This window comes from Budorcas taxicolor, chromosome 15, assembly GCF_023091745.1.
Source record: "Budorcas taxicolor isolate Tak-1 chromosome 15, Takin1.1, whole genome shotgun sequence".
NCBI lineage: Eukaryota > Metazoa > Chordata > Mammalia > Artiodactyla > Bovidae > Budorcas > Budorcas taxicolor.
The window spans coordinates 47,603,580-47,630,453 of NC_068924.1; the positions used below are offsets into that span (position 1 = coordinate 47,603,580).

The window sequence follows — 26,874 nt, forward strand, 5'->3', positions numbered from 1 at the left end:
TCTCAATCTTATGAAAAATAAAATGGTTTCTCTCTCATCTTCCATTTGCTTGAGGTGTTTGTTGCTTAGTCACTAAGTCATGTCCAACTCTTTGTGACACCATGGACTCTAGCCCATCAAGCTCCTCTGTCCATGAGATTTCCCAGGCAAGAATACTGGAGTGGGTTGCCATTTCCTTCTCCAAGGGAATCCTGACCCAGGAGCTGAATATATGTTTCCTGTGTGTCTTCTGCATTGTAAAAGGATTCTTTACTGCTGAGTCACCTGGCATTTTCATATAAACTGTTATGCTCCGAGCCCGTATCTCCGAACCGACCCAGAGAGCAAGTCCGTCACAGTAATGCAAAAACAAGAAGGGAGTTTATCTCTAGCGCGCTAGGGCTCAAGCCTCATCCCACACAAGGGAATCCGACAAGAGCCCCGAACAAAGGAGTATGGCGGCTTATATACAGGCAGTTCTTTGTCTCAGTTACAGGAATAGCTGGCGTTACATGATTGGCCAGGCAGGATGAGCGCATATCCTGTCTCTTTTTGGTAAACATGACTCAGGTCCTAGAGACCGTCGTTTGGTCCCTAACATAAACATTGTTGTATTTTCAACATAAAGTACAAAATTTGTTGATTCTATATTTTATTCCTAATATTACATATGCAAATATGCATTCCCCCCCCCCCCCCCCCCGCCGCTTGACTGCTTTCCTGCTTTTAGATTCTAGTTAGGCATTTCCTTTAAAGAGTTTAGCCATTTTCCTTTTTTCCTCTATCCCTCCTAGTAGCACTCATGCTGTGTATACTATAGATCACTCTAATTTATTTGTATATTCGTGACCTACACATACATGACACATTTTAATTATGAATAAATATATAATGAATGGAGTATTCAGAAAATAAATGCATAAAAATTCTATCAAATTCTCATAATAAGAATTTATTCTCAGAACAGTAATAATAATAATGACAATAATTTACATGATTTCCTAATGAGGGAATGTAGAGGAAGAGGTGTTCCAAACTCAAAAAACTTATTTTCACAGCTATAAAATGATATTTCCTGCTTTTTAATTATTTTAAATATATTTTTAGAACAGTTTAAGGTGTTTACCAAAAAGTTGAGTAGAATGTCAAATTCCAATATAAACTTTCTCCCCAGGATAAATATTTAACAGCTATATTTGAGCTTAGCTGCCATCTTGATCATTAAATCACATCACCACATTTATTTTATGTATTCTAAATTTAAAAGCATATATCTAATAATAGTTTTAGTATGGTTTCTGTATATTATAATGAATCATTTTTTAAATTTATTAAGATATAATTTACATACTATGTAGCACAATCTTTTAAGAGTATACGACTCTGGTTTTTGATATGTCCAAAAAATCAGACATTCATCACTATTATCAAATTCCTGAACATTTTCATCATCCCAATAAAGATATTCCATCCCCCTCTAGCAGCCACTCCCCATTCTCCTGCCCCCATTTCATGGCACACATTAATTGACTTTCTGTGTCTGTGATTTCACTTCTCTGGACATCTCATATAAGTGAAATGAAACAATATTTGACATTTTATTTCTGGCTGCTTTCCCTTAGAATAATGTTCTCAAGGTTCATTTGGATTGTAGCATAAATAAGAGTTTCATTTACCTTCATATTTGAATGATATTCTAATGCTTGAGATACCTGAGTCTACTCTGGCACCGAGGAAACAGATCTCTCTCCAAATAAGCTTTTCTATGATCCCTCTCTCTCTGCCTGCTAATGACATCTATTTTCACGCAGAAAATTCCACAAGGGATGTCCAGGCTTGTTTTTATTTTTCACATTTCACTTTAACTTATTTCTTTTTACTTGATTATATGCACTGGTTTTGGGTTTTATTTCTCCAGTGCAGCTACTCAGCTGTGGCTTATTTCAATCTGCTGATGTGAATCACTGGGTGCCCAGGTGTGAAGACATGCACATACCCTGATCCAGGCTGAGCTGGCTTATCTGTATATCTGCCTTCAATCCTATACTATTGCTTTTTCTAAGATGATGATGATTTTATGGCTGTTTAATAAGAGGATGTGGTCAATGAGTCTCTTAATTCAAAAGGAAAGAGGGTTCCCTTTTCTCCACACCCTCTCCAGCATTTATTACTTGCAGACTTTTGGATTGCAGCCATTCTGACTGGTGTGAAGTGGTACCTCATTGTGGTCTTGATTTGCATTTCTCTAATAATGAGTGACGTTGAGCATCTTTTCATGTGTTTGTTAGCCATCCGTATGTCTTCTTTGGTGAGAGGGAGAGGGTGGGATGATTTGGGAGAATGGCATTGAAACATGTATACCATCACGTAAGAAACGAATCACCAGTCTATGTTCGATGCAGGATGCAGGATGCTTGGGGCTGGTGCACGGGGATGATCCGGAGGGATGATGTGGGGTGGGAGGTGGGAGGGGGGTTCATGTTTGGGAGCTCATGTACACCCGTGGCGGATTCATGTCAATGTATGCCAAAACCAATACAGTATTGTAAAGTAAAATAAAGTAAAAATAAAAATTAAAAAAATATATATATAAAAAGAAAAAAAATTAAATTTAAAATAATCACTTGTTTGGTCTAAGCATTACCAAAACATCATGTTAATCTTTTATTTGCACTGAATTTTTTGTTTGCATCATAAAACCAAGGACGTAACACTGGGCTGATAATAAATGATAATGGCAATTAAAAAAAAAAAAAAAGGAATAGAGCTTCTAAATAGGGCCTGACCCAATGACATAGGGCAAAATCAGTGTGATTTTAATTAAGGCCTTTAAGTAATCCAGGGTTGATAACTTGTCTCTTGTACTTATCAGAAAATTGAAATATTTTCCTTCCTCCTATTGATGCTAAAGTTTAAAATCCCTATAGTGAGTCATTAACCTTGATTAAACCAAGTAAGTATAATACCTGACATAAATAACAGTTTCAGGTTGGGAAATTGATATCAATTTTAGAACACTAAAAATTTTGAAAATGTATATTATTTTTTCATGACCACTCTGAACATAACTGGGACAATTTGGAGAAAGATGGTTTGGAATCAGAATAGATTTGTGTCGCCAGATTTTGCCCAGAAGAAGATTAGAAACTGACTGGTAACTGAGGCTTTGAGGTGAACATTCCCAGTCAGCCCCAACCATGTGCCTAAATAAGAAATATTGGTACCCCGACTAGAATTAAACTACAAAAATACATATTTTCACTTCTCTGCCAGCATGTCCACACTGATCAATCTGAATATCTCAAGATGTTATTGCCTACCTTTATTATTTCATTATTTTTTAATAAGCATCATTGATTTTTTTTGTGTGTGGTCTTGGGGCACTGTCTTCTCTTAGGAATTTTTAAAAGGAGGCTCATTTTATTTCCCAGTCCCAAGGTGAAACGAAAGTTTGAGAATTTTTTTAGATGAAAAACCATTAGAGAATAAATCTTGTATGTTCTGAACAGTGTGCCTTTTTCATTCCTGTCTCCAGTGACCCTGAAAGCTCACCAGGGACTGGTAAAAACCAATCCCCCAGGTGCATGCTATAGTACAAAGCCTTCATCCTTCACAATCTGAAACATCAGATCATTTTCTGCTTTATGGTTTTGACCTGTATCACCACGGAGGATTCCTGGTAAGTCTTTGGGTTTGAAATTCTGCACTGAGTGTGGGAAACTGGAAGCTTGGTTTCTGATCATATAATTCCAGGACAAAAAATATATAATCTTACAGTAATTAAGTGATCAAACTCTAGGAAGATGTGTCCTATGCTTTTCACAGCATTTCAAAATCAATTAAGTCATGCTTGGTGACAAATTGTAAAGTGAAGTTGACAGAATGAAGGACCTTTAGAGAATAATATCTGTGCTGATAGATGAATGGAAAGCTTATTTGTTAAGAGATCAGGAAATTATACATGTTTAGACTAGAAAAGATGCAGGAAGAAAAGATACCCTTCAAGTAATTCAGCAGAAATCCTCTTTCAGATAAAATGCTCTTTTAATATCTCAAGTGATTTGTGAGAAAAAGGTAAAAGTTCATTTATTAAAAACTGGCGTTTATTGACAGATGGATACATCTTATGTTTTCTTCCAAATATTTAGATGGATTATGTCATATAATACAATCACACTGTAATATGTTTCTATCCACGCATATGGCTCTAGTAATGAAATCGAGACCATGTAAAGTTCCATAACTGTCTGTGTCGAATTTAAACTCTGTTGACTGACTTCAGATCCTGTGCAATTCACTGCCACGACTCATAGCTAATGTGCATCATGGGGTTGCAGACTTGGGAATTTAACAAGGAATTTAGAAGGAGCCCATTTAAGGATGTCGTATAGAAGATCTGTTTGACATTCAGAGCTGACCTGAAATGTAGCAAGCTATCTGAGAAAACAAAGAGAGTCCTCTCTCATTGGAGGACTTGAGATAGAGCTCAGTGGGTGAATGGCAGAGAGTTCATTGAGGAAAAATTCATGAGATTGTAGGGAGTATGGATTTAGAGCCCTGAATTTCTTAAATCTTTTAGATCCTGAAATTCAGCTTGAATCAAAATTGGACCTGTATGTAACACTAATAATTCAAGTTTTATGCTATAAAAATGAATTTCAGTATTTAAGATATCTTTCTCCTCTTTCTAAACAAACACATCTATACACACAAAGTTCCTTCAGCTTGTCTTTTGTCATTCATTGCTATAATTCTCAACCCAAGAACACTCTTAGCCTCATCCCTTCCAATTTCTGTTACATAAAGACAATGAGACCAACAGATTTTGAATTCTTTTTATTCTTTTGTTAGACCACATCTCCTCTTAATATAATGTATGGACTATCACAAATACCTTTCTGACTTAGTCTCCCATCCAAGTCTCATCACACTGAGCTGCCATGTCTTTTAAGCCATTCATCCAGCTGCTGGAAGATGAATTTTTTTTACCTTCCAAAAAAGATGATCTTAAAACCTAAAATGTTAAATCATTTGGCTTAAAACATTAACTTCACCTTTTGTATTCTTTGCTTTCTATTATCCATCATTTCTGCTTAGGAAACACATATGAAACACGTTTATTTATATACAGCCCTGCCATAGCTCACAATTTTCTGTGGTTTTTGTACAAACTATTTTCTCTTTGAGTGCCCCCCACATCTCTTTTATCTGATTATGATTCCACTGAAAAAATGATTCCACTTCCTAGGCAATTTATTCTCCCAATTAGATTAAACGCACATAACCGTTAATTCTTAATCATTAAAGACTCTTTTTTTTTTTTTTTTTCCTGCCCTGTAAGAAAACAGGAGAAGGCAATGGCAACCCACTCTAGTACTCTTGCCTGGAAAGTCCCATGGATGGAGGAGCCTGGTAGGCTGCAGTCCATGGGGTCGCAAAGTCGGACACGACTGAGCGACTTCACTTTCACTTTTCACTTTCATGCATTGGAGAAGGAAATGGCAACCCATTCCAGTGTTCTTGCCTGGAGAATTCCAGGGATGGCGGAGCCTGGTGGGCTGCTGTCTATGGGGTTGCACAGAGTCGGACACGACTGAAGCGACTTAGCAGCAGCAGCAGCAGTAAAAAAATCAATATTTAATAACCAAGGAAGAATAGAAGAATATTCTTCTTGCTATTGAAGGATATTAGGACTCATGAAGTTAGTGTCAATGAAAAAAACTAATCTAAGAAATAGAAAGGGCTACAGCATAGTAAAAAACAAAGACATTGCTTTGCTGACAAAGATCCGTATAGTTAAAGCTATAGTTTTTCCAGTAGTCACATATGTATGTGAGAGTTGGACTATAAGGAAGACTGAGAGCCGAAGAATTAAAGCTTTCAAACTGTGGTGTTGAAGACTCTTGAGAGTCCCTTGGACTGCAAGGAGATCAAATCAGTCCATCCTAAGGAAATCAATCCTGAATATTCATTGGAAGGACTGATGCTGAAGCTGAAGTTCCAATACTTTGGCCTCCTGATGTGAAGAACTGATCCATTGGAAAATACCCTGATGCTGGGAAAGATTGAAGGCAGGAGGAGAAGGGGATGACAGAGAGTGAGATGATTGGATGGCATCACTTACTCAATGGACATGAGTTTGAGCAAACTCCAGGAGACAGTGAAGGACAGGGAAGCCTGGAGTATTGAAGTCCATGAAATATATTATATATGAAATAATATACAAAGAGTCAGACATGGATGAGAGACTGAATAACAACAAGAAATAGAAAATGTTATTTGAGCCAAATTGAGGATTATAACTCAGGAATAGCATCTTAAAAAGCTCTCAGAACTGTTCCCCCTATTAGAACTGAAAGCACAGTTATATAAATTTTTTGAGAGAGACAACTGTACTTTAAAAGACGTATTTTTGACAGTTTACATGATCCAGATTTGCAAGTACAAAGTGGTGGGTTATTCTGAGCCCTTAGAAGATCAAAGAGTTTTAAGGAGTTGTCTTACTGGTTCCAGGAGAGTATTGCTCTTTATAGTGCAGAAGGTATGGCTGCAGATGGGGGCAGTTTTGTCAATGCATACTTTATATAAATAATGCGTAGTAGGGAAGAAGGAAGGCAAAAGGACAGAGGGTATGTTTTCATGTTTTAATTTTTTGTCTTATGTATATAATATGAATTTCATTTCACATTAGAAATGTAAAACTATTACCTGTAAAGGAAACTATTTTAGTACTTTCTTCATAAGAGATATACTCTTTCAGACAGAAGACACTCTTGTCTATTTTATATATCTGCTTGTTTGTTTACTGCAGTCTTCTGTTGTTGCTCAACTTTCTCTAATTATTCACAATATTTACTTCTGTAGAGCTTTGACTTCCATGGTATTCAGATTCCATTGAACAAATATTCCTTATATAACCAAGTTAAATCTCTCAAAGTAACATTCCAGATAAAGAGAATAGCACACTTTTTTTTTTGAGAAAAATCACAGAGATTGTTGGAGTGTATGTGGAGGAATGATATTGCAAGTGGGGCTCTATGTCAGACATGTAGCATCTGATAAACATATACTATATTGTATGTGTTTTGTGCTGAGTTAAGAAGTTAAAATAGGAGATATTTTCTTTCAGATTCTGAGGAAGAACAAACTGATTGAAATATTTAGTGTATTTTCTTTAAAAACCCATCCCATCATGATTTAGTTACACTCTGACGTCTATCTCAAAATATTTACTAAATTAGATCTGTAAAATTTTGGAGGACACAAACTACCTTTTTATTTTCTCTGGGTCAATAGTCCATAGAATTTAGATCAAAGTATTATTTTTAATAGTAAAAAGTCTCAGTTTTCACTAAAAAATAAGGTAATGCTATCAATAGCTTCTCTGGTGGCTCAGTGATAAAGAATCCACCTGCTCATGCAGGAGATGTGGGTTTGATCCCTTGGTCAAGAAGATCCCCTGGAGAAGGAAATGGCAACCCACTCCAATATTCGGATGTGACTTGGCGACTTAACAACAAAATGATGTGAGTATCTTAATCCAAGGAAAATAAAGCAATTTAAAAGTTAAAAACCTTAAAAACAGAACAATACAAAACATATTCAATAAATGGTCATCACTTTTTGGACATCACTTTTTGAATTCCAAGCACTGTGCACAATATAGTTACTTCATATGCCTACAATAAATAAGTTGATATTTGTTCCCCATTTTCTGCAAATAATACTTGGATCATAGTGGACATTTAATTAACATGTATTGAATAAAATCACTAGGAAATAAACTTCTCAAATGTGTGTAGTAGTGTTACATTCTAATTTGCAAAGCATCTATTCTGGTATGTTGTGTATTTGCCCAATGGAGAGATCCTGAACGTAGGTCTCCATAAGGAAAACCTTGACAGTAGATGAATAAATTTTAAGAAAAAAAAAAGAAAGAAAGCAATAAATGCTCTTGCAATTGACCTGAGATAGGTCATAGATATCATTTTTTGTCTCAGAGATAATCTATCAGGGAGAAAACTTGAAGGATAACAGAAAGGACAAGAACGTGAGATTTTTCTTGTTCCAAATCTGTTGTTTTAGGATTTCTCCTTGTCTTTATGCTTTATATGTTGTTTTAATGGTCCCAAAAATAAGCTGTACAATTAATCAAAGGAAATATTTATAATTAGCAAGTTCATATTTTACTTTTACTGGAGTTAAAGACACACACATATGAACATATATTATATGCCATTCAGGAAGAAATATTAGGGAACTGGTGGGAAGATCTGTTGGAGAAGGGATAGACTACCCACTCCAGTATTCTTGGGCTTTCCTTGTGGCTCAGCTGGTAAATAACCCTCCTGCAATTGATGGAGACCTGGGTTTGATCCCTGGGTTGGTAAGATCCCCAGGAGAAGGGAATGGCTATCTACTCCAGTATTCTGGCCTGGAAAATGCCATGGGCTGTATGGTCTATGGGATCACACAGAGTCGGATACGACTGAGCAACTTTCACTAGCAGGCAAGAAAAACCCTGAAGACTTTGGAAAATGATAAGACAAAGCCACTCACAGGAGGCCCTGGAAGCATACAGTGTTATGGGTGAAGTAATCACTGAAGGGCAGAGACTAAGAGATGAATCTGCTCCTATGAAAAACAGCTATATGAAAGAAAAAAGTTTACCTGTATAGAAATTGTAGGTTTAGTGGCTATAAGATGCCCAAGGCTTTAAGTAAAGGAAATATTAAATTTCATAGAGAGTTGTATATTACTGCAAATAGTTAAGAAAAACTAAATATTCAGGCTTAATGTTTATTGATAATGAAAGGGAAGCATAGGAGGTATAGGTTGGTACTTGAAATTGAATTCAAGTGATGTGCACACAACAGGGCATAGTGAGAAAAGTTCTAAAGGGAGATCTTCAAGCTAAGGATAAAGGGTAACTTGAAGGATGATGGAGAGGACAAGAACATGAGATTTTCCTTCAAGCTATCCTTCAAGCTAAGGATAAAGAGTAACACCCATTATCTAAAAAGAAATTATACAAATGAATTTATGTACAAAAAAGAAACAGGCTCATAGACTTTGAGAATGAGATTAGGGTTGCTGGGGAAAAGGAAGAGGGAAGGGACAGTTAGGGAGTTTGGGAACATTGCATACAGACTATTATTTTATAATTGATAACCAACAAGGACTTACTGTATAGCACATGGAACTCTGTTCAATGTTTTGTGGATGGAATTCTGTTCAACGTTATGTGGCAGCCTGGATGGGAGGGGAGTTTGGGGGAGAATGGATACATGTATGTGTATGGCTGAGTCCCTTCACTGTTCACCTGAGACTGTCACAACATTGTTTGTTAATTGGCTATACCCCAATACAAAATAAAAAGTTTTTTAAAAATCAAAAATAAAATAAAAATAATGGATTTATCTTATCAGAGTTTAAGAAACGGAAGGTAAAGATGTAGAGCTTGTCTTTGGGAAAATACTGAAAATTTGAAAAATTAGATTTAAAGCAGTCTGAGTCTATTGTAGAGGGATCCAATCATGAAGAGACTAACCTAGAAAAAACAGTGAGTTTCAAAATGAAAAATATTCTCATTAAACTTGTTTTCTGATTATAATCAAGCAGAATGATTTACCGCTGGTATAGATCCTTCATGTCTAATCTAGGTACAGTTTAGTTCTTTAAATTATTTACTCTGAATTAAATGAATTGTTCCCTCAATTTAAATTGGTGGGTCATAAAGACAGCAAGCACCAAGGGTGATTAGCAAACACAAGCTAAAGGGAATTTATTTGTTCCAATAGTCAAGGACTAGAAAGAAGTTATCCAGTCCACTTAATTTTTCTCATTGAAAATGGTAAAGCCATGCAGAAACATAGAATCTCATAATTGACCATTGAAAGACATTGTGAAAAGAGATGGAAAATTAGAGAGGAGCCATTGGGACCGATAAAACGGTATCCTCCTAATCAAACTAAAGTACGTTTTACTTAAATAATTTATCCTAATTTTTTATTTTTCGAGACTTAACAGGGAATAGGAGATGAAACAGCAATATCCCTACTTGATTCTACTGACCCAATCGCCATGCTGGGACCCAATGGCTCAGTCTTCATGCCCTCTGTATTAACACTCATCGGGATTCCTGGCCTGGAGTCAGTGCAATGCTGGATCGGGATTCCATTCTGTGTCATGTACCTTATGGCAGTAGTTGGGAATACTCTAATTTTGGTGATAATCAAATATGAAAACAGCCTCCATAGTCCTATGTACATTTTTCTCGCTATGTTGGGGGCCACAGACATTGCACTTAGCACTTGTATTCTCCCCAAAATGTTAGGCATCTTCTGGTTTCATTTGATAGAGATTTCTTTTGAAGCCTGTCTTCTACAAATGTGGCTTCTTCACTCATTCCAGGGAATTGAATCCGGTGTCCTATTGGCGATGGCCCTAGATCGCTATGTGGCCATCTGTAATCCCTTGAGACATGCCAGCATCTTCTCTCAAAAACTCTTGACTCACATTGGGGTTGGGGTGACACTAAGGGCTGCCATACTTGGTGCACCATGCCTGGTACTAATCAAATATCGTCTCAAATTCTACCGAACCACAGTCGTCTCCCACTCTTACTGTGAGCACATGGCCATTGTGAAGCTGGCTATTGAAGATACACGGATCAACAAGATCTATGGTCTATTTGTTGCCTTCACTATCTTAGGATTTGACATCAGCTTTATCACCTTGTCCTACATTCAGATCTTTGTCACCGTCTTTCAACTGCCCCAGAAGGAGGCAAGATTGAAAGCCTTTAATACATGCATCGCTCATATTTGTGTCTTCCTGCAGTTCTACCTCCTTGGCTTCTTCTCTTTCTTCACACACAGATTTGGTTCTCATATACCACCATACGTTCATATCCTTTTATCTAACCTTTACCTGTTAGTCCCACCTTTTCTCAACCCAATCGTCTATGGAGTGAAGACCAAACAAATCCGTGACCATGTGCTAACAATATTTGTATGCTCCAAACGTTTTAATCATTAGGGGATCTTTGTAAAGAAAATTTAGGTTAGTTCAAAGTAGCAACATCAATATGCTAAAAGCTAGGTCTTCTACACATTTCTACATCTGAAAAAATATTTTAAATCTCTGATACTCATAATGGAAGGAGACACTTAATGAATCATCCAGTACTTAAGAACTTTGGTTTACTTCTCTAAGAAACTCTTTTATTGTGATTTCCAATTGTTTCCATTATTGTTTTTGCCCTGTCCTTTACAACCTAGAGTTTTCTCTTGACTAACACTTAGACCTGCACAGATAAGTAAATTGTAGAAAACAGCAGTTGATCCCAGATAACTTCTAAGGATTATGTCAAACATTCGTATCTTCAAACTGCTAATCCAACTCTTAGCTGTAATTCTAGCCATGAGTCATTTTCTGCTATCTCCTTGTGAATCTATATTTTGAAAATTTTAATGACATCTATTTTTGTCTACTTTTTTTCTGAAATACTGATATAAAAATAATATAAAATCAATAATACCAATGACAACAACACAAAACCTATAGGATGTAAACTAAATTCTGTAAACATGGAATTAGTGGTATAAGAAAGATAGCACAAAAAAGATTTATTAAAATAAATTAGATCTTTTCACAGATAAAATGTTTTTAGGAAACAAAATGATCATAGGACTTAAATAGAACACATCCTTCAAGAGGCATTTTAATTCTTTAACCCAAATTTGAGTTTTACCCAAATTTGAAGGTTTAAATTGTAGAATTAAAAATAGAGACAAATAAATTCCAATGCTTAAAAATCATCTACCACAAGTATGTAGAGGGCAGTTATTTTGTCTTATTTGCACTTGTATGAACAAGGATAATACTTGAGACTTCTTAAAACTTCAATAAAAGTGGCATTGTATAATGAACAATTTAACATTTCCCTATTTTTTATCAATTGTATTCAAGATCAATTAACCTGAAGGCTTTAAGATAACATATAATATTATCTTACAGAAAATCAGCATTATAGTTTAATTCAATATTATCAATGTAAACAATGATGATGCCCTGAATGAATTAATATATCATCTTAAAATATGAGCTAAAATCAAACCTGTCATGGGAGAAACTGACTTCCAAAAAAAGACTTCAGATCTTTCTTTACTCTTTGCTATTCCTCTGCCCATGCACCTTCATGTTCCCCCAGGATGCTGCACCGGTAGAGATCATGTTTAAATTGTCTTCAATCAATCTTTAACACTGAGGACTCATGAGAGTTTTTAAGAAGAACCAAGTACACAGGGAGGGACATCTCATTTCTAATTTTGGACTGATGCACAGTTCAAGAAAGAAATAAACCAAGGAAACACTTTACTACAATAAAGCATGGAGGTAGAAGAAATTTTGGAATGACATCTTGTTGAATAATGCAAAAATAAACTTGACCCATAAAGTATTTGGCTTTAAAAAGCTCTGTAAATATAAATCATGAACCAAAATGTGAAAAAAAAAAAAAACAGTAAGAGAAGGAATACAAAACTTGTTAATGGGTAAACAGATATATGTAAAAGATATATGACTAAAGAAAAACTAAATCTAACTATATACTATCTACAAGAGAGTCAATAGATTTAAGAATTATGAACCGATAGAGGCTGAAAGTAAATGCACAGAAGACATTTCATGACAGTGACAAACAAAAGGCAGGTATGGGAATGCTTTTATCAGACAAAATAAGCTTTTAGCTAAAATTGTCAGCACGAGTTCCCTGTAGGTCCAGTGGATAGGACTTAGCACTTTCACTGCCTTGGGTCAGGGATTCGGTCCCTGGTCAGGGAACTAAGCACTTCCCAGGTGGCTCAGTGGTAAAGAATCCCCAGCCAATGCAGGAGACACAGGAGATGTGGGTTTGATCCCTGGGTTGGGAAGATCCCCATAGAAGGAAATGGCAACCCAGCTCCAGGATTCTTGCTTGGAAAATTCCAAGGACAGAAGAGCCTGTAATCTAAAGTCCATGGGGTTAGTCTCTAGTCCATGGGCTATATTCCATGGGGTAGCAAAGAGTCAGACAAGACTGAGCAACTAAGCATGCATACAGAGAATTAAGATATTGTAAGCTGCAGAGCATGGAAAAAAAAAAAAGTCACTTAAAAGCAAAGACATCATGTAATATTAAAAGGGAGAATTCACTAAGAAAATACATTATAAATACTAGAGACCCCAAATATGTGAAGCAAGCATTAATATAACTAAAGGGAGATATACACAGCCACACAAAAATAGAAGGAGCGTTCAATATGCCACTTCCAATAGTGAGTGGAACATAAAATTCATATCAGAATTGCCTCATTAAAAGGAAAGGTCACATAGAAGGAATTCTATTTAAATAGTATTCATTAGCATAGAACATGTTTGCATTTAAATAGACTTTATACTTATTTGTCAATGAGAACAACAGAAAATAAATTCAGCCTATGGTGCTCTGGGAGGGATGGGGTGAGGAGGGAGGTGGGAGGGGGCTTCAGGACAGTGGGACACATGTATATACCCATGGCTGATTCATGTTAATGTATGACAAAAACCTCCATATTGTAAAGTAATTAGCCTCCAATTAAAATAAATGAATTAATTAAAAAAAAACTCAGCCTATTAAAAATAAATTTCTGTACTTAGCCTGTGTGTGGTGTGGGGGTAGAGAATGGTAAAGAATTATCTGAAAGTTGTAGCAATGATTTCAGAGATACTGCATCTGGTCCCATCACTTCATGGGAAATAGATGGGGAAACAGGGGAAACAGTGTCAAACTTTATTTTGGGGGGCTCCAAAATCACTGCAGATGGTGATTGCAGCCATGAAATTAAAAGACACTTACTCCTTGGAAGAAAAGTTATGACCAACCTAGACAGCATATTCAAAAACAGAGACATTACTTTGCCAACAAAGGCCCATCTAGTCAAGGCTATGGTTTCTCCAGTGTCATGTATGGATGTGAAAGTTAGACTGTGAAGAAAGCTGAACACCAAAGAATTAATGCTTTTGAACTGTGGTGTTGGAGAAGACTCTTGAGAGTCCCTTGGACTGCAGGGAGATCCAACCAGTCCATTCTAAAGGAGATCAGTCCTGGGTGTTCTTTGGAAGGACTGATGCTGAAGCTGAAACTCCAATATTTTGGCCACCTCATGCGAAGAGTTGACTCATTGGAAAAGACTCTGATGCTGAGAGGGATTGGGGGCAGGAGGAGAAGGGGACGACAGAGGATGAGATGGCTGGATGTCATCACTGACTCGATGGACATGAGTTTGAGTGAACTCTGGGAGTTTGTGATGGACAGGGAGGCCTGGCGTGCTGCAATTCATGGGGTTGCAAAGAGTCGGACACGACTGAGTGACTGAACTGAACAGAGGTGCAGATAACCCAAAGAGGCATGATTAAAACCCCGTGTCATTAGCTAGTGGGTAATAAATGCCTCATTCTGTGTTTATAACTCCTCCTTCTTCACAATTCCATTAGAAAACCTTTAAATCAGTAGCTAGCAGCTTTTTGTTTCAATTCAAGCTGAATAAATTGATGCTATACCCCAGAATAACACAGACCTTGTTGTGAGTTTTACTGGAGAATAAATGAAAAAAAAAAAAAAAGAAAACAAACATTATCTCAGACAGACCTGCAAAAGATGAGCGATTTCTGTATTGCAGATAAAAAAGAAAAGCATAAAAGGTTATCTCAGAGATGGGCACCCATGGCAGATGGCCCAGCACCATATAATTAAAGTTCCTGATGTTGACTATGTGTAGTTACAAAGGTACAGGTAAAAGGAAGAGCTATTTCAGGACACATGATGCAAAGGAATAAGACAAGCTGAGGAGTTCCAAGCCATGGGTGATAGTGATATGAAAATGACAGTAGTCTTCATGTATCTAGTTAGAGCAGAACCAACTCCCAACAGTTGGTGAGTAAGTCTCTTTACTCCCAAATTTATCTTCATTGTTTTTCATTACCATTTTTTTCAATAATAATCACCCCATCCCATCATCCTTGTATTCACTTACATAGTTCCCACCTGCTATTCCTCTCTCTGTACTTGTCAAATCATGTTCAAATTCTACATTAAAATTACCTTTTTATTCTTTAACTTGCATTTTAGCAGCATGAACCACAACTGCTTCCTGCACTACTGCCCGGTTTATTGACTATTCATTGTAGCGTTAGCTTTTCATGAGATTACTGACATAAAGCAACTTTATTGGAGAGTCTATGAAAGAAAGAAATAAGCTAACTTTATTTTCTCAGAATTATAAACAATTCTCCAATGTATAGTTTTGAGGATTATTTGATTTAAATTATATAACATTTAACAAGTAATGCTTTTGATCAGAAAAAAAATAATACAATTCATAACCCAGGTTTTCATAAAAATTAGTTCTCAGTGAATTGAGAAATGATCCAAAATTCCTCAATTTCTCGGTAGTGTCTGCTCAATTATCTCTAATGTCCCAATGTCAATCCTCAGTCTTCTATTTCTATTCTATGTTTAACTCCTTTTAAGGAACATATCCTTGCATTTCTTCATTTTCTATTAATTCTTTATGTGTGGGTTCACAAGAATGATGCAAGTATTCCAGATTATCTATTTCATTAAGAACTGATAAGCCTAAATTATCCAGATCTTATAGTATTGGTAACTTTGAACTGTTAAAACCCACAAAACAAGACTCTATTCCAGTTAAGTTACATATTTACACATGTTCCTATCCTTGAGTCTTTAAGAATGAGTCTTCTTACTGCTATACATGACTCCTGATGCTTCTCTTGCTTCCTTGGAGATTGCTCCCTCTAGGTATCTCTAGTATACATTAAAGTTATTAAAGAATTTTTTAATCTAATGTAAGGGCAAAAACGTTAAGATTTAAACTTTTAGAATTATAGGCAAAAATATAGGTTTACTAGAAATGTAAACTGTAGCAATGAACTCCTAAATTCAATAAATCTTTATGGATTTCAATGACCTTTTCTTAAACTCTTCCTTCACATTCTCCTGAAGAATATTCTGTCTTACATAGGGACAGATAGTATAGTTTGATAGATCGATATATATATATATATATATATATATATATATATATGTATCAGTTCAGTTCAGTCAGTCAGTTGTGTCCAACTCTTTGCCACCCCATGAATCGCAGCACGCCAGGCCTCCCTGTCCATCACCAACTCCTGGAGTTCACTCAGACTCACGTGCATCGAGTCCGTGATGACATCCAGCCATCTCATCCTCTGTCATCCCCTTCTCCTCCTGCTCCCAATCCCGCCCAGCATCAGAGTCTTTTCCAATGAGTCAACTCTTTGCATCAGATGGCCAAAGTACTGGAGCTTCAGCTTTAGTATCATTCCTTCCAAAGAAATACCAGGGCTGATCTCCTTCAGAATGGACTGATTGTATTTCCTTGCAGTCCAAGGGACTCTCAAGAGGCTTCTCCAACACCACAGTTCAAAAGCATCAATTCTTCTGTGCTCAGCTTTCTTCACAGTCCAAGTCTCACATCCATACATGACTACTGGAAAAACCATAGCCTTGACTAGATGGACCTCAGTCGGCAAAGTAATGTCTCTGCTTTTGAATATGTTATCCAGGTTGGTCATAACTTTTCTTCCAAGGAGTAAGCGTCTTTTAATATCATGGCTGCAGTCACCATCTGCAGTGATTTTGGAGCCCCCAAAAATAAAGTCTGACACTGTTTCCACTGTTTGCCCATCTATTTTCCATGGAGTGATGGGACCAGATGCCATGATCTTCGTTTTCTGAATGTTGAACTTTAAGCCAACTTTTTCACTCTCCTCTTTTCCTTTCATCAAGAGGCTTTTTAGTTCCTCTTCACTTTCTGCCATAAGGGTGGTGTCATCTGCATATCTGAGGTTCTTGAGATTTCTCCCAGCAATCTTGATTCCAGCTTGTGTTTCTTCCAGTCCAGCGTTTCTCATGATGTACTCTGCATAGAAGTTAAATAAACAGGGTGGCAATATACAGCCTTGATGTACTCCTTTTCCTATTTAGAACCAGTCTGTTGTTCTATGTCCAGTTCTAACTGTTGCTTCCTGACCTGCATATAGATTTCTCAAGAGGCAGGTCAGGTGGTCTGGTATTCCCATCTCTTTCAGAATTTTCCACAGTTTATTGTGATCCACACAGTCAAAAGCTTTGGCATAGTCAATAAAGGAGAAAGAGATGTTTTTCTGGAATTCTCTTGCTTTTTCCATGATCCAGTGGATGTTGGCAATTTGATCTCTGGTTCCTCTGCCTTTTCTAAAACCAGCTTGAACATCAGGGAGTTCATGGTTCACGTATTTCTGAAGCCTGGCTTGGAGAATTTAGAGCATTACTTTACTAGCATGTGGGATGAGAGCAATTGTGCAGTAGTTTGAGCATTCTTTGGCATTGCCTTTCTTTGGGATCGGAATGAAAACGGACCTTTTCCAGTCCCGGGCCTATTCTCTTTCATAGGAAACTTTTCCCTCTGATATATTCATCAGGATCTGAGTATTTGCTGGTCCAAACCGACTCTTTCTGATTTAGAGACAACTGACAAAATCAGTAGCAGTGCAATTAAGTAGAATGTGGATAAATTCATCAAACTTTGATTAAAAGAAAATTTTCAAGAAAAATTAATGTCTATTTTTGGTCCAAAGGTATGAAATTAAAACAGTCAAGTCAGAAGTTTATTTTCTACCTTAGTTATTTTGCTGGTTTTAAAATATTGCATAAAAGATTTTACTGTGGTACAAGAACTGTGGATTTCTACTTATGGAATATCTTTCATAAAAAGAGTGATTTTTTTTTTTTCTGGCCTACTTCACTCTGTATAATTGGCTCTAGTTTCGTCCACCTCATTAGAACTGATTCAAATGTGTTCTTTTTAATGGCTGAGTAATACTCCATTGTGTATATGTACCACAGCTTTCTTATCCATTCATCTGCTGATGGACATCTAGGTTGCTTCCATATCCTGGCTATTATAAAGAGTGCCGCAATGAACATTGGGGTACACGTGTCTCTTTTAATTCTGGTTTCCTCAGTGTGTGGGATTCAGCAGTGGGATTGCTGGGTCTGAGACGACCCAGAGGGATGGTATGGGGAGGGAGGAGGGAGTGGGGTTCAGGATGGGGAACATGTGTATACCTATGGTGCATTCATGTTGATGTATGGCAAAACCAATACAATATTGTAAAGTAATTAACCTCCAATTAAAATAAATAAATTTATATTAAAAAAAGAGTGATGTATATCTTTGGATCTTTCATACTTTAGATATGTAAATGAGATGGATGATATGATCTCAGATTTCTATAAAATCGGAAGGACTCGATATGTTGACTTCGGGTGAAAAGAAAAGGTAGAAAAGGAAGTAGTAGCTTTAACTGAGAAACATTTGGATCAGAAGACCTAAGGACATTATGTCCATTTCCAACATCACAGTCTTCACTGTGTTGACCCTAATAGGGATCCCAGGCCTAGAGTCTGTGCAGTGTTCTATTGGGAGTCCATTCTGTGTCATGTATCTCATTCCTATGATTAGAAATTTCCTGCTGTTTATCATTATCAAATCAGAACACAGATTCCATGAGGCCATAAACATTTTCCTAGGCATGCTAGGAGTCACAGATATTGCCCTTTGTACCAGCATTGTGCCCAAGATGCTTGGAATCTCCTGGTTTCATGTAACAGATTTATTTTGATTCCTGATTGCCTCAAAAGTGGCTTATTCACACATTACAGTGCATAGAGGTGGACACCCTGCTTGCCATGGCCCTGGACCTCTAAATCGTCATCCACTGACGCCATCTTCACCCACCCTTTAGTTACCCCAAATCAAGGCTGTGGTACCACTCAGGGCTACCATTCTTGTGTCTGCATGTATGCTAAGTTGCTTCAATTGTGTCCATCTCTGAGACCCTATGGACTGTAGCCTGCTAGGCTTCTCTGTCCATGGGATTCTCCAGGCAAGAGTACTGAAGTGGGTTGCCATTTCCTCCTCCAGGGGATCTTCCCAACCAAGGGATTGAGCCTGCTTCTCTTACATCTCCTATATTGGCAGGCGGGTTCTTTGCCACTAGCGCCACCTGAAAAGATTCTGGTGCCTAATATTGATAAAGTTCTAGTTACAATTTTATTATACAAGAGTCATCTACCACACCTAATGTGAGCATATGTCCATTGTGAAACTGATTGCAGGAGATGTCTGGGTCAACAGAATCTATGGTTTGTTTGTGGCTTTCACTGTTGCAAGAGAGTTCCAGATAAACATCTATTTCTGCTTCACTGACCATTCCAAAGCCTTCGATTTTGTGGATCACAATAAACTGTGGAAAATTCTGAAAGAGATAGGAATACCAGACCACTTGACCTGCCTCTTGAGAAATCTGTATGCAGGTCACGAAGCAACAATCAGAACTGGACATGGAACAACAGACTGGTTCCAAATAGGAAAAGAATTACGTCAAGGCTGTATATTGTCACCCTGTTTATTTAACTTATATGCAGTGTACCTCATGAGAAATGCTGGCCTGGAGGAAGCACAAGCTGGAATCAAGATTGCTGGGAGAAATATCAAAAACCTCAGATATGCAGATGACATCACCCTTATGGCAGAAAGTGAAGAGGAACTAAAATGCCTCTTGATGACAGTGAAAGAGGAGAGTGAAAAAAGTTGGCTTAAAGCTAAACATTCAGAAAATGAAGATCATGGCAACTGGTCCCATCACTTTATGGCAAATAGATGGGGAAACAGTGGAAACAGTGTCAAACTTTACTTTTTTTGGCCTCAAAATCACTGCAGGTGGTGATTTCAGCCATGAAATTAAAAGACACTTACTCCTTGGAGGGAAAGTTATGACCAACCTAGACAGCATATTCAAAAGCAGAGACATTACTTTACCAATAAAGGTCCATGTAGTTAAGGCTATGGTTTTTCCTGTGATCATGTATGGATGTGAGAGTTGGACTCTAAAGAAAGCTCAGCACCAAAGAATTGATGCTTTTGAACTGTGGTGTTGGAGAAGACTCTTGAGAGTCCCTTTGATGGCAATGAGATCCAACCAGTCCATCCTAAAGGAAATCAGTCCTGAGTGTTCATTGGAAGGACTGATGTTAAAGCTGAAACTCCAATACTGTGGCCACCTGATGTGAAGAGCTGACACATTTGAAAAGACCCTGATGTTGGGAAAGATTGAAGGCAGGAGGAGAAGTGTATGAAAGAGGATGAGATTGTTGGATGGCATCACCGACTCAATGGACATGAGTTTGGGTAAACTCCAGGAGCTGGTGATGGACAGGGTAGCCTGGCATGCTGCAGTTTATGGGGTTGTGAAGAGTCAGACATGCCTGAGTGAATGAACTGAACTTCACTGTGCAGGGTTTGGCCTTACATTCATTACATTGTCCTGTGTATATTTATCACAGCTTTTTCTTTTTACCCAGAAGGAGGCAAGGTTGAAAGTATTCAATACTTACATCACTCATATTGGTGTCTTCCTCCAACTCTACCTCCCTGCCTTCTTCTCCTTTTTTGACAAAGGTTTGGTTCTCACACCTCACCTTACATTCACATCCTCATTTCTAGCATTTACTTGGTGTTCCCTCCATTTCTCAATCTACTTGTCTATGGTGCAAAGACTAAGCACATTCTTAAGCATATGGTAAAAATATTTTATTCATAAAATTTACTATGAATAATGCAACTGAGGTTTTTTCTTTGTGCATGGTAACAAAATTTCAAAACAAAATAAAACTACAAAAATCTATGTGATTGAAATTAATTAGTTTTCTATTTAATTTTTATTGTTTTTAATTTGCTGTCATAAGTCAGTTTTCATAATCTGGCATGGCAGCTATGTGACATAGATTCCTGTACTGTATCTGGGTAAAGAAATTAAGAAACATAAACGAGTAAATAGTGAACATAGGTCCTTTCCTTTCCTTGCAGAAATGGTGATGTAATGACCAATTCAGGAAGGAGCTTCTTGGTGCAAATAATGTTATAAACCTCAGTTGGGTTGTTACACATTTATGTCTCCTTTGCAAAAAATCACTTAAGCTGTACAATGTATAATTTCTGTACTTATGTTAGACTTTAATATAAAGTTTAAAACACAAAGTAAGTGAATCCTCAAAAATGAAACAAAACAAAGGACAAAGGCAAAAAGTCTGAGGAATTGCTATAGATTGAAGAAGTCTAAGGAGACATGAATATAAAATGCATTATATAATCCTGAATTGAATTTTGGGAAAGAAAAATATACATATAGGTCTTTGGACTATTTTTAACCTTGGATATGGGCTAATACTTAGGTTGTAATATTACTTCAGTGCTAAGTGTCCTGATACTGTCTATAATACTACAGTTAGGCAGTAGACTATCTTTTTCCTAAGGAAGCATACTTAAATAATTAGGAGAAAAGGAATACTATGTCTCGAATTTACTCATCAGTTCAGTTCAGTTCAGTCGCTCAGTCGTGTCCGACTCTCTGCGACCCCATGAAGTGCAGCACGCCAGGCCTCCCTGTCCATCACCAACTCCTGGAGTTCACTAGAACTCACGTCCATCGAGTTGGTGATGCCATCCAGCCACCTCATCCTCTGTCGTCCCCTTCCCCTCCTGCCCCCAATCCCTCTCAGCGTCAGAGTCTTTTCCAATGAGTCACCTCTTCACATGAGGTGGCCAAAGTACTGGAGTTTCAGCTTTAGCATCAGTCCTTCCAAATAACACCCAGGGCTGATCTTCAGAATGGACTTGTTGGCAAGTTCCAAAACAAGACATACCACTCAAATTCTCCAGCAACACAGGAACACTCCCCTGAGCTTCAATATACAGGCAGCTCAAAATTATTCCAAAACCCTTGATGTCTCATAACCCATTACTGGTCACTCCACTGCACTCCAGCGAGAAGAAACCCAGCTCCACCCACCAGAACTCCAACACAAGCCTCCCTAACCAGGAAACCTTGACAAGCCACTGATAGAACCCCACCCACAGTGAGGGAGCTCCATAATAAAGAGAACTCCACAAACTACCAGAATATAAAAAGGCCACCCCAAACGCAGCAATATAACCAAGATGAAGAGACAGAGGAATACTCAGCAGGTAAAGGAACAGGAGAGTTGCCCACCAAACCAAACAAAAGAGGAAGAAATAGGGAATCTACCTGAGAAGGAATTCCGAATATTGATAGTGAAAATGATCCAAAATCTTGAAATCAAAATAGAATCACAGATAAATAGTCTAGAGACAAGGATTGAGAAGATGCAAGAAAGGTTTAACAAGGACCTAGAAGAAATAAAAAAGAGTCAAAATATAATGAATAACGCAATAAATGAGATCAGAAACACTCTGAAGGCAACAAATAGTAGAATAACGGAGGCAGAAGATCGGATTAGTGAAATAGAAGATAGAATGGTAGAAATAAATGAATTAGAGGGGAAACAAGAAAAACGAATTAAAAGAAATGAGGACAATCTCAGAGACCTCCAGGACAATATGAAACGCTCCAACATTCGAATTATAGGAGTCCCAGAAGAAGAAGACAGAAAGAAAGATCATGAGAAAATCCTTGAGGAGATAATAGTTGAAAACTTCCCTAAAATCGGGAAGGAAATAATCACCCAAGTCCAAGAAACACAGAGAGTTCCAAACAGGATAAACCCAAGGCGAAACACCCCAAGACACATATTAATCAAATTAACAAAGATCAAACACAAAGAACAAATATTAAAAGCAGCAAGGGAAAAACAACAAATAACACACAAGGGGATTCCCATAAGGATAACACCTGATCTTTCAATAGAAACTCTTCAGGCCAGGAGAGAATGGCAAGACATACTTAAAGTGGTGAAAGACAATAACCTACAGCCCAGATTACTGTACCCAGCAAGGATCTCATTCAAATACGAAGGAGAAATCAAAAGCTTTACAGACAAGCAAAAGCTGAGAGAATTCAGCACCACCAAACCAGCTCTCCAACAAATTCTAAAGGATATTCTCTAGACAGGAAACACGAAAAGGGTGTATAAACCCAAACCCAAAACAATAAAGTAAATGATAACGGGATCATACTTATCAATAATTACCTTAAACATAAATGGGTTGAACGCCCCAACCAAAAGGCAAAGACTGGCCAAATGGATACAAAAACAAGACCCCTCTATATGCTGCTTACAAGAGACCCACCTCAAAACAAGGGACACATACAGACTGAAAGTGCAGGGCTGGAAAAAGATATACCACGCAAATAGAGACCAAAAGAAAGCAGGAGTGGCAATACTCATATCCGATAAAATAGACTTTAAAACAAAGGCTGTGAAAAGAGACAAAGAAGGCCACTACATAATGATCAAAGGATCAATCCAAGAAGAAGATATAACAATTATAAATATATATGCACCCAACATAGGAGCACCACAATATGTAAGACAAATGCTAACAAGTATGAAAGGGGAAGTCAACAAAAACACAATAATAGTGGGAAACTTTAATACCCCACTCACACCTATGGACAGATCAAGTAAACAGAAAATTAACAAAGAAACGCAAACTTTAAATGATACATTAGATCAATTAGACCTAATTGATATCTATAGGATATTTCACCCCAAAACAATGAATTTCACCTTTTTTTCAAGTGCTCATGGAACATTCTCCAGGATAGATCACATCCTGGGCCATAAATCTAAACTTGATAAATTCAAAAAAATCGAAATCATTCCAAGCATCTTTTCTGACCATAATGCATTAAGATTAGATCTCAATTACAGGAGAAAAATTACTAAAAATTCCAACATATGGAGGTTGAACAACACACTTCTGAATAACCAACAAATCACAGAAGAAATCAAAAAAGAAATCAAAATATGCATAGAAACTAATGAAAATGAAAACACAACAACCCAAAACCTGTGGGACACTATAAAAGCAGTGCAAAGAGGAAAGTTCATAGCAATACAGGCATACCTCAAGAAACAAGAAAAAAGTCAAATAAATAACCTAACTCTACAACTAAAGCAACTAGAAAAGGAAGAATTGGAGAACCCCAGAGTTAGTAGAAGGAAAGAAATCTTAAAAATTAGGGCAGAAATAAATGCAAAAGAAACAAAAGAGACCATAGCAAAAATCAACAAAGCCAAAAGCTGGTTCTTTGAAAGGATAAATAAAATTGACAAACCACTAGCAAGACTCATCAAGAAGCAAAGAGAGAAAAATCAAATCAATAAAATTAGAAATGAAAATGGAGAGATCACAACAGACAACACAGAAATACAAAGGATCATAAGAGACTACTATCAGCAGTTGTATGCCAATAAAATGGACAACGTGGAAGAAATGGACAAATTCTTAGAAAAGTACAATTTTCCAAAACTGAACCAGGAAGAAATAGAAAATCTTAACAGACCCATCACAAGCATGGAAATTGAAACTGTAATCAGAAATCTTCCAGGAAACAAAAGCCCAGGTCCAGACGGCTTCACAGCTGAATTCTACCAAAAATTTCAAAAAGAGCTAACACCTATCCTACTCAAACTCTTCCAGAAAATTGCAGAGGAAGGTAAACTTCCAAACTCATTCTATGAGGCCACCGTCACCCTAATACCAAAACCTGACAAAGATGTCACAAAAAAAGAAAACTACAGGCCAATATCACTGATGAACATAGATGCAAAAATCCTCAACAAAATTCTAGCAATCAGAATCCAACAACACATTAAAAAGATCATACACCATGACCAAGTGGGCTTTATCCCAGGGATGCAAGGATTCTTCAATATCTGCAAATCAATCAATGTAATTCACCACATTAACAAATTGAAAAATAAAAACCATATGATTATCTCAATAGATGCAGAGAAGGCCTTTGACAAAATTCAACATCCATTTATGATGAAAACTCTCCAGAAAGCAGGAATAGAAGGAACATACCTCAACATAATAAAAGCTATATATGACAAACCCACAGCAAACATTATCCTCAATGGTGAAAAATTGAAAGCATTTTCCCTAAAGTCAGGAACAAGACAAGGGTGTCCACTTTCACCGCTACTATTCAACATAGTTCTGGAAGTTTTGGCCACAGCAATCAGAGCAGAAAAAGAAATAAAAGGAATCCAAATTGGAAAAGAAGAAGTCAAACTCTCACTGTTTGCAGATGACATGATCCTCTACATGGAAAACCCTAAAGACTCCACCAGAAAATTACTAGAGCTCATCAATGAATATAGTAAAGTTGCAGGATATAAAATCAACACACAGAAATCCCTTGCATTCCTATACACCAATAATGAGAAAGTAGAAAAAGAAATTAAGGAAACAATTCCATTCACCATTGCAACGAAAAGAATAAAATACTTAGGAATATATTTACCCAAAGAAACTAAAGACCTATATATAGAAAACTATAAAACACTGATGAAAGAAATCAAAGAGGACACTAATAGATGGAGAAATATACCATGTTCATGGATTGGAAGAATCAATATAGTGAAAATGAGTATACTACCCAAAGCAATTTACAAATTCAATGCAATCCCTATCAAGCTACCAGCCATATTTTTCACAGAACTAGAGCAAATAATTTCAAGATTTGTATGGAAATACAAAAAACCTCGAATAGCCAAAGCAATCTTGAGAAAGAAGAATGGAACTGGAGGAATCAACTTGCCTGACTTCAGGCTCTACTACAAAGCCACAGTCATCAAAACAGTATGGTACTGGCACAAAGACAGACATATAGATCAATGGAACAAAATAGAAAGCCCAGAGATAAATCCACACACATATGGACACCTTATCTTTGACAAAGGAGGCAAGAATATACAATGGAGTAAAGACAATCTCTTTAACAAGTGGTGCTGGGAAAACTGGTCAACCACTTGTAAAAGAATGAAACTAGATCACTTTCTAACACCGCACATAAAAATAAACTCAAAATGGATTAAAGATCTAAATGTAAGACCAGAAACTATAAAACTCCTAGAGGAGAACATAGGCAAAACACTCTCAGACGTAAATCACAGCAGGATCCTCTATGATCCACCTCCCAGAATTCTGGAAATAAAAGCAAAAATAAACAAATGGGATCTAATTAAAATTAAAAGCTTCTGCACAACAAAGGAACATATCAGCAAGGTGAAAAGACAGCCTTCTGAATGGGAGAAAATAATAGCAAATGAAGCAACTGACAAACAACTAATCTCAAAAATATACAAGCAACTTATGCAGCTCAATTGCAGAAAAATAAACGACCCAATCAAAAAATGGGCCAAAGGACTAAATAGACATTTCTCCAAAGAAGACATACGGATGGCTAACAAACACATGAAAAGATGCTCAACATCACTCATTATCAGAGAAATGCAAATCAAAACCACAATGAGGTACCACTTCACACCAGTCAGAATGGCTGCGATCCAAAAATCTGCAAGCAATAAATGCTGGAGAGGGTGTGGAGAAAAGGGAACCCTCCTACACTGTTGGTGGGAATGCAAACTAGTACAGCCACTATGGAGAACAGTGTGGAGATTCCTTAAAAAATTGCAAATAGAACTCCCTTATGACCCAGCAATCCCACTGCTGGGCATACACACCGAGGAAACCAGAATTGAAAGAGACACATGTACCCCAATGTTCATCGCAGCACTGTTTATAATAGCCAGGACATGGAAACAACCTAGATGTCCATCAGCAGATGAATGGATAAGAAAGCTGTGGTACATGTACACAATGGAGTATTACTCAGCCGTTAAAAAGAATTCATTTGAATCAGTTCTGATGAGATGGATGAAACTGGAGCCGATTATACAGAGTGAAGTAAGCCAGAAAGAAAAACACCAATACAGTATACTAACAC

At 37.1% G+C, this 26,874-nt stretch overlaps 1 protein-coding gene and 1 pseudogene across 1 annotated transcript; both read left to right on the forward strand.

Annotated features, from left to right (window-relative positions):
• Positions 1-10,062: 10,062 nt before the first annotated feature.
• LOC128060527 (olfactory receptor 52A5-like) lies at positions 10,063-11,019 on the forward strand. Its single transcript, XM_052652932.1, has one exon. The coding sequence runs from the start codon at positions 10,063-10,065 to the stop codon at positions 11,017-11,019; it is 957 nt and encodes a 318-aa protein (XP_052508892.1).
• Positions 11,020-18,435: 7,416 nt separating this feature from the next.
• Positions 18,436-21,021, forward strand: LOC128059879 (olfactory receptor 52A1-like; annotated as a pseudogene).
• The last annotated feature ends 5,853 nt before the right edge of the window (positions 21,022-26,874 follow it).